General features: G+C 42.4%; 1 protein-coding gene across 1 annotated transcript in view; it reads left to right on the top strand.

Moving 5' to 3' along the window:
* The window catches only part of PDIA5 (protein disulfide isomerase family A, member 5), a 95,049-nt gene extending 87,073 nt beyond the window's left edge, over nt 1-7,976 (top strand). Inside the window, exons 17-18 of the mRNA XM_009887318.1 lie at nt 4,611-4,745; nt 7,769-7,976. Of these exons, the coding sequence (XP_009885620.1) occupies nt 4,611-4,745; nt 7,769-7,849 (216 nt within the window). The 3' untranslated portion in view covers nt 7,850-7,976. The remainder of the gene's footprint in view (nt 1-4,610; nt 4,746-7,768) is intronic.
* Nucleotides 7,977-9,497: the final 1,521 nt, after the last annotated feature.

Raw genomic sequence — 9,497 nt, 5'->3', positions numbered from 1 at the left:
ATCAGACCACTTCATCTGAACAATATGCCATGCTCTATTTCCCTTTCTAAGAGCTCTTCAGAGCTGGTCATACATTGCTCACGTTCTAATGCTGCGTGGAGTAAGTTTGCAAGTCTGTAGTTAAGCTCCCACTTCTTGGGTAAAACCATGAAACGTTGTTGTGGGACTTCCCTTTTAAGATAAGGATATCTTCCCGTCCCAGATGTTGCTAGAGTTGTGTTAAACTATACCAACTATGGAATAAAGGAGAAATGCATACTAACTTGGGATTAATTTTTATTTTTGTGCATAATTATTATGCATCATTATTATTATGCATACTAACCTGGTATTATTAATTATTATAAGCTGAATAGTAGTTGTGAGGAACTACCAATAACATCAGGAAGACTGGATGTACTCCAAGGAATTTCCTCTGGGGTCCACAGTCTCTGATTGACTGTCTTTTCATTTGATAACTATTCTATCCCTGCTGCAGCTGCTGAACAGGATGGTGATAAACCTGAACGGCATTGCCTCTGGAGAGAGAACTTGTATATAATGATGTATTGTCAATATGTAAGGCAATGCAGATACAGCACTTAAGGTTTTTTCTTCCCATAATGTTTTTTCAGTGGATTTTTCCCTCTGGTTATAAGGAAGTTAGGAAGGCTCAAGAAATTAAATTTTAGCCCTAACAATCAAAATCTCCATAAAATCAATCTTCTCTTCTGAAAGTTGTTACACTGGGTTTTTCCATAATGGACATATACACACACAGACTTAAGTCTTACACCAGCGTTAGGAGAGTTTCTTGCACTCACAGATTTTTAGAGGGCTTTTTCCCCTTGTGATGTGAGGGAATTCACGAGCAATGATGCCAAGTGTCTTGTCTCCTGGATACATATCAGACATGTCTTATGCTTAATCTGAAATTAAGCTTAAAATGCTGAAACTTCTGGTTGAATAGGGTTAGTGTTTTTACAAGGCAAAGCATATAGGTCTCGCTAACCTATGCTTTCCATTGAACTTCCATGTAACTTCTTGGTAGAAGTTGAATATGAACATCATTTTTGAGAGCAATATTCTCCAAAAGGCTTTAACCAGATTTCGCTAGAGGTTTTTTTGGTTGTTATTTTTCCTGACTCAGTTTTGTTCTTTAATGATGCAGAAAAAAATGATCATTGATAAGAAGATTGAGAATGAGAGGAAAGCCTCCCTGCAATATATATCACTGCTGACTTGAGCCAGGACTCGAGCAAAGATTTTCTTTTTGTGGGCTGCTGCTTTTTATGCGGAGCCTTTCAATATAGTCATGACATGATTCACCCTAACTGGAAACTGCTGTCGGAGACTCCTCTACCAAAAATGGAGTTTAATATTCACAGCCCATGATAACACAAGCAGAACGAACCAAAGGGCATCGGTGCTGTTTGCTGAAATTCTGGTACATCTCAGAGTTCAGCTGTCTGAAGTTGATAGAATTGAGATTGGAACTGGTCCTCAGTCCAGAAGTGTGTTTCGCTACAAGTGTTTTTCAGCATTACTTTTCTCTTTTTGCAGTGCACTATATTTGATCTTCCGCTGTGAGACAGGCAAGACAATTAGGACTGTGATGCTATGGTAATGAGCGCATAGAGATGGTAGCAAGCTCTATATTTAGGCTGCCTTAACATTTCCACTCTGAAGTAATCACTCAAGCTCTCCTAAGTACTCTTACTCAGCTACTGTTGGCAGCAGGCATTTGAAATGCAGCCTCAGACACAGTCTTGGGAATTAGATGTCTCTCTATGAAATTTTGCTCAGGTCTGTATGAGTTACAAGGCTTTTGAAAATTGCCATTTCTCTTCTCTCACTGGCTGTAAAAATAACAGGAATGTACGTTCTGAAGAGCTGGGCTCAAAATGACATTTGCAGGACCAGCGGCGAGTCCACGGGGCTGTGCGGGAGCTTGCATCAGGAGCATTTTAGAGAATGACAGACCATGGACGTGTCCTCCAAATGCTACTCCAGACATATGTGTCCCCAGACATATGCGTCCCTCACCATTAGACCTGTTAGATTAGGCATAGCATTAGGTTAATGTGACTGTTGTGGCCAGACTTAGACTGGGATCTTTCTGCATGATTTCAGTGCACAACAAATGCACAGATTACCATTACCTTAGATTTCCATGTGCTGTAGAGGAGACCTGTATCTCAAGCAGGCTACTAAGCATTTCTTTCAGAAGCCACCTCCTTATCATCCATCAGTCATCGGTTTTGAGGCAACAGATAAAGATGTGCAGAACAAGATTAGGGGTAGCTTACAGCATTGCATTCTTCCACCACGCCCTCTCCTCACTGGGGGCTATTCCCACAAAGGCCTTTTGTAAGTGAAATAGAGCTCTTTGCTCCAACCAAAGCCAGTCTAGATGTTTCCAGAGAGGTACAAATAAAGAGGGCTTCTCTTCCTTCCAATGTATTTTTCCTAATCTCGATGACCCTATCTAAGAACAGATGGGTCATCAGTCACAACTGTTTCGTGCCTCAGACCAGCTACTAAGATCTGGGTGAGTGCACCTTCCCCTTTTTCTGGCTGTAATCTCTCCCTGTGTGATATTTAGACCAGTGAGGAAGAAAAGACTTATATTTATTCTTCCTGTTTTCAGGGAACCAGGACTCACACTATTCTTTCTACATTAATACTGTGACATGAAATAAATGTTTGTCTTCATTGTAAGCTTTCCTTTACACAGAAGTAGCCAACAGGACTCTAAATTTTGGCTGGCTGCTAAGGTCAGGAAGGCATAAATACTTATATGAAACTCTTTTGCAGTTTATTATTCCTAACCTTTCATTTTAACTGGCCCTGAATGAGTAGGAGTCTTTCTGTTTACAAAAGGAAAGAAAGTGTGATCATACGTGTTTGTAACAGCTCTCAAGAGTCCTGTTCTGTAATAGCCTTATTAATGTTTAAAATGGGAAAACAAAACCCAAATATTTAAAGTAAGAACACCACTCACTTTATATAGTGCTTTCCATCTAAAGATAGACCCAAGTGAGATCTAACCGAGTACTGTCTTGTCGGGCTTTCAAAGCCAAAACAAAACAAGCAAATTAACTGAAGTTGGCTTTGCCAATCTCTTTAATTACTGCTAGGATAATGAGATCAGGTTTTCTCATTTTGACAGTGTCACCACGAAACTGGAGGGCATTGTGGAATATTAAGTGATCTTTTAATTATGGAAGAACAGTTCAACTGCAACCCTAAAGTCATGCAAGCAAAAGGTATTTTGATCAGAGTTGATTGGAGGAGGCTCGAGGAACGGAAATTTCAAGTTAAGATGTGGCTGCTATGAAATTAGCACTTGATACATTGTAACCCACAATTGTAAAAATCGTTCCTCTAATTTGTTTGGTTTTTTTATATAGCTTGTACTTAACCTGCTTGCTCTTCAGCGAAGCATGTAACGGGGCTGTGAAGGCAAGCCTGCGTAAGCAGCAGTGTACGTTCAGAGCAAGAACTGCCACTCGCGCGAACAGTCAGTGCAAAATCACAGCAGAGGGCTCGGCTGCTTTAAGTAGAAGCCTATAAATTGCATTTTGTTTCACCATCAGAAATGTGAAGTGCAGCCCCTCCTCAATACTTCAGAGATTCAGGTTTCAAATGTCAAATGCTCTTAAGCTAGGGTTAGCCTGAGCTGATGCTCTGGGGCTGCGAGGTTGCGCTTCCTCGCTCTGCCTGCGCTGAAGCATGCAGGGACGGAGGGTGTTGCGCTGCTGCCAACAGGCTGAGAGCACGGCAGGCTGATTCCTACTCGGGGTTTGTTTGTGTGACAGTAGCATCTAGAGGTTTCAAAAGGAATTAAAGCCCACTTTGCTAATGGCTGCACGTAACATTACAGTCCCTGCCTTAAAGGATAGACTGAAAATAGACAGGAGAGGAAACATAAACCCAGGCTGAGATTGCAAGCAAGCAACCTTCTCTGTGTGCCTTACTTGGTAGACAATGCTCTGGCCTCTCACCCATCCCTGTTTGACCTTAGGAGAACTGAATGGAGTTTACAAAAGCTATTTGGGGTAGAAATCATTAATCTCTTAATAGCCTGTGGCCATATTTGTCCAAGAACAGAAGAGATAACTTTTCCGAGCATTAGCCATGCCACAGGTTGGGTTAGGTGGATCCTTACTGTTACCAAAGTCACCCTGTCACTGTTCACCACTGAAGACCAAAGTGCACGAAAAATACCGCAGCGTGACAGAGCTGTGACCGCCGTGCTTGGATTTGGTTTTACTGACACAGCCTCTGGATTTCCCGTTTGGAGTCTAATGGAGCGCTCAGCAGGGAGGCTGGGAAGGTGATTTTCTGCTCTGTGAGTTGGACGCGCCTTGCAGCTGCGCAGGCCAGGTGCCGTGCCAGCAGCGCAGCATTTCCCTGGGAGGGAGCAGCTTCTGCTCTGCCCTTCACATGGCTTGACCTGACGACCACCCTCTGATCTTCCTCCACAGCTGAGCCATTACAAAAGCCGTTGTGTTTTTGTCAGAAGACTTGGGTCTCTGCTAGTGTTAAATCTAAGCTGCAGCAGCATAACCATGAAGTGGCGTCTTGCTTTGTCTTCTCCTCCCTCATGCTGATCCCTTCCGTTTCAGATTGCCTACGCTGCAGTGGACTGTGCCAAAGAACAGAATCATGACCTGTGTAAGCAGGAGGGGGTTGATGGCTACCCCACCTTCAACTATTACAACTACGGGAAATTTGTGGAAAAATATACTGGAGAAAGAGGGGTAAGTGAAAGCAAGAGTCATCACCTGACACAGGGAGGAAGGTCTCCTCTGCCTGTGCTGCTTTGGAAATGAAAACTGAGGAGTAAATTTTTACTGTGCTGGAAAGATGTTTAACTGCTTGTTACTGTCTTACTTGGGTGAATCATTGTGTACCACACCCCTGTACATCTCTGCATTAGGAACATACTGGATCTGTTTTAGGAACATGAGAAGAGGAAAAAGGAGTAGACTTGGTAATGCTTTGTTGTGTATTTTATTCTTTAAGCTGAAGACTGCAAGTGAATTTGGACCAAGTCAAAGTGAAGGGTTTATTGCATGGGCTGCTGCGAGGTGCAGAAATGCCAGAAAATACAGAACTTGCTCCTCTCAGTTCTGGATCTGGATCATGTATATACTGCAAACGTGTTACGGGTCCACCAGGCTGCCAAATGGTGACAGGCCATTGGTTTTATAGCAGGGACAAAGCTGTCCTTTGGAGACTGGGGGAAACTAAATATCTCATTCTTCCTGAATCAGATTCACTCCTGGAGCTCAGGGTAGAAAGACCAATTGTGCCATCTAGCCCGTGGGCTGAAGTTCCATTATTTTGTCCTGCTCTAGCCAACTAATTATATGCTATGTGTACAAGGGGCAGAAATGGCATAATGCCTTTTGTAGTTGTAAAGTGCCTGAAAATAAGGGAGAAATCCAGTTATTTGTGTGCATTCTTTCTCATAGCCTCCTAGAGGGAGGTTGTTTCTCAGCGGAGATTGATTGCCTGGAGAAGCTAGGGCATGCAAGAAAAACTTGGGGTCTTCAAGCCATCCGGTATTTTGCTAAAAGAGCCTTGCCTGAAAGTTATTGCTGCTATTACAGCTCACCAAATTACAGAGAAGCATGAAGAAAAAAACAAATTCTGAGGTTCTTTGTCAGTCAGGATCTTAGGGAAGTCCTCATGGAGCTTCACCTCCCAGTTTTCTCCAGCATTAGGACCCCAGTAATTACCATTTTATGGTGCTGATCCAGGGGTTGTTATGGATACTGTGATTAGTTCCGATTAGTGGATCTTTCTTAAAAGTAAAGATGGCTGCAGTAGCCAACAATTAAGTAAAATTTCAGCTGCAATCTTTGTATTTCTAACCCATACTTACAGAAATGATATATGAAAGGAAGGATCTGTGGTGGCTGATAGAAAGAATTTAGCAAGACAGGAGTGCTCTGAGGCCACAGCAGCTGGGAGATGATTATCCCTATGCTGGGAAGTGGACTGACTAATCCCTTGTGTGCAGCCAACCCTTTCTTGGGTAGAATTAAATTACCCAACAGGAACATTGCAATCGCTCTGCTGCTGGCAACTGTGTTCCCCCTCCACCTCTCCTGGGACCTATGGTCTTCTGCTTGTGCAGCATCAAATTAGGTTTTGTTATCTCCTATCGTGGTAATACTGAAGGCAGTGCTTAGCACCATGCTTTCCATGGAGTTTCCAGGTCTGTTCACACATCTGTTTCAGTAACAAGGGATTGTGCTGTTAAGGGACTTCTCATCAGCATTGACAACACCTTTTGAACCACCTTGGCCAACCACCTCCTATCTTGCAAAAGAAATCTCAGGAGAGAGCAGTGGGAGCCAGGGGACTTGTTTTCTGTTCCTGATTCTGGCACTAAATCAGTAGATGTCCATGAGCATTTAGTTCGGTGTGGTCCAGCTGGTGTATCATCATTTCATGTGGGCAGGGAAGAAGAGGGATGATGTCTACTGCTGTGGGAGTAACATGACCTGCTATAGCAGGAGCCATAGCCAGCAGAGCAGGAGCTCTCAGCTCCTTACCACCCCACACTGGAGCACCAGCTATGGGGAAGAGCATGTCCCCCAGCGGTAGCCTTTAAGTTCTCCTCCACACCTCCAAGTGAACTGCAGTTCCAGAGTAGAGATTTTAGGGCATTTCACCCCAAGCAGTTTAAGCAAGGAACAGTCAGGACACCCTCTGACCCAAGCGTACTTCAAGTGACTTCCAGACACACAGCTGTGAAAAAGTCCTCCTGTGAGATCTAGTGATTGCCAGATGTCTTCAGATGATGTATGGCCAAAACCTGTCACTTCAGGTTTTTTTCAGTGGAATAATAGTAAGTAATTATATAGAGATTCTGTTGTTCAACCTCCTCAAAAGCTTCCCAGCTCTGGGTGTTTTTGTTTTGTTTTCTTTGTTTTGGTTTGGTTTTAAGTCAGTCCTTGACTTCTGCTTGTTATTCTCTACCTCTTTGTATTTTCCATCTTTATCACCAGTTTTGATTGGCGTGTTTCGGGATTACTTAACAGTAAAAATGGTGTTATTTGCCCAGACAACTACAACATTTGTGTACCAGTGGACAGTGTGTTCAAGCACAAGTGCTCGCACCTCCACCTCTTTGAGCCCTTTGAAATGCCTGCGAGTTGTGTTGTGTGCCCAGAGCTTTCCTTGGAGAAGGAAACTGCTGGCATCTGACAGCCTTAGAAATCAGAAACTGTAAGTTGTTGAAATACAGAGGTTGGCATCTAGGCATCCAGGTTTGAAATTGTTTGACAATAATTCTCATAGTAACTTGAAAAAAATGTACTTCTCTTCATCTGAATGTGTAGAAAAGGAGGAAGATCATTATCGAAACTGTTAAGGAATGAGGAGCGTTGGCAAATGTGCGTGTAGCCAACAAATGATCCACTAACTGCTTTCAGAATGACACAGGTAGCATACAAATGTGGCATGAAAATGTCTTTGAGCATTTTTGACAAATAGGCATTGGTGGCATTTCTAGGGACAGACAGATTTTACGTTGTCCTGTCAGCATTAAGGCCTTTTTCTCTGTGCCTCCTCTCTTCAAAGTTAGACGTGTGGCACCTGTGTGGATATTTTCGCAGTGGAGCAGCACTGGACCAGAGCACTGCACGACGAGGCAGAAGCAATAACTGTTCCTTAGTTTATATTCTGCCGTGGGATGCAGAAGCTAAAAGTGTTCTTGATGCATTGTTTTGGTTTGTTTGTAAAAATATTTTTCTTTCTTCAAAACCAGGAGTCTGGATTCACCACTTTCATGCGAACCCTGAGAGAAAGAGACCATGAAAGAGTAGGAAAGAAGAAGGATGAATTGTAGTTTCTGCCTCAAAAGAAGCTTTCCGCTGCACTGTGAATGGTTCCAGGTCTTTTGTCAATGCACCTGAGACTTCACACATTCTCAAGACAGAGACTTTTTTTTATAAACAGCCATGGCCATTTTGTACAATTTTGAAATAAAGTGAAACCACTTGATTTTTAAAAGAAAAATTAGAATGTTGCCATAATGTTTTAAAGAAAAATTAGCATTTTCTCTCATGTTGTGAGAGTATGCCCACTGACACTCCTATGCAATATTTTTGTAGTCTGTAGTGTGTCTGTAGGTGATGTTTGATAGGGTGATTTTTTTTTTTTTTTAAAGGTGTTGCAGTACATGTAAAAAACCAAGGGGAGGGGACACATTTTGTGTTTTGTTTTAAAACAGTGAAGGAAAGTCGGACTTGTAAGACACAGATTTATCCAAATGCAGTTTTACATTTTTGTGAAATAGTTACATGTTCTTCAGTGAGATTTGGGGGAACAATTTTAAGGTGCTCAGGGATAAATAAGGTATCTGAGTTAATGAAGACATTAACATTGACCAGTCCAGATCTATTGATTTCATTTAAATCTCTCTGGTCTTCAAATCAGGACTGTTTACATACCTTTATAGAATGTATTGAGTTAATTAAACCAAGTATCAAAAAGCAGCAGAGCATGGGTAAAATTAAACTAAACCTTCCTTTTTTTGGCATCAATATTGTCAATGTAAGTTGTGGCAGGAGGGATTACCTTACAGGGGTATACAGCTACCATTACAGGGTATACAGTCTCCCTTCAAATTATGATTGGGCCCTATCAAATACGTGTTGGAAAGTGTTACGTTCAATTGTTTTGATAAATGCGTAATACTTTTGATAATGCAGTAATTATGTATATTGCGTGTTTACATGCCAAAAGTTTATCTGCATTTGTATGCGGGATTTTTCCTTTTTGCTCTTTAAGGAGTTGCATAAACAATCTCTCTCTGACAAAATCTTTAAAACCTGTATTAGCAGCAGTTGAAATGTGTTACACTCTTGATACTTAAAAAATTATGTTGATCTGGAGGTACTCATGTCTTCACAGGAGGGGAGAGGGAGGGGCAGGAAGTTGTGATTCACTTTGAACTAAAAATAAATTTTAAAAAAGACAAGTATTTTCATCGTTAATCAGCCTTGTTCAGCTTCTTTCCTGCTGGGTGAGCGACTGTAGCTGGTGGTGGTGTAGGAAGAGCCAGCACACACAGGACGGGTGCCCACCACCCCTTGGCTGGGGACAGCCCAGTGTCCAGGTGTGCTGGGCGGTACGTTGGGGTGTTTGGCGGTGCGAGGGTCGGCCTCCATCTGCCTTGGCACTCAACAGGCAGACGAAACAGCTTTTTACAGTGAAGAACTGTGCTTTGAGTCTCAAATCTTCTTCTTGCTCCTCAGTCCGCCCGTCTCATTTACTTTTGCTAGTTTGGTTCCCCATTGAAGGCCATGCTAATGGACAACTCAGTGCTGTGCTGCTCAGGAGGTGAATGGCATCTTACTTCCTTTCTTGATATTTTTTCCCCCTCTTCTGTCTTGCCCAATTAATGGCACTGTATGTTTGGCAGTCGTTTAGCTGCTGAAGCCATTAGTGAATAATCTGGAATACCAGTAGCCTGATTGGCCTTGTATGGTAGC

The sequence above is a fragment of the Charadrius vociferus genome, unplaced genomic scaffold (genome assembly GCF_000708025.1).
Source record: "Charadrius vociferus isolate BGI_N301 unplaced genomic scaffold, ASM70802v2 scaffold385, whole genome shotgun sequence".
In the NCBI taxonomy this organism is placed as follows: Eukaryota; Metazoa; Chordata; class Aves; order Charadriiformes; family Charadriidae; genus Charadrius; species Charadrius vociferus.
The sequence above is the reverse complement of the archived record's forward strand: the minus strand, read 5'-3'. Positions and strand labels throughout refer to the sequence as shown.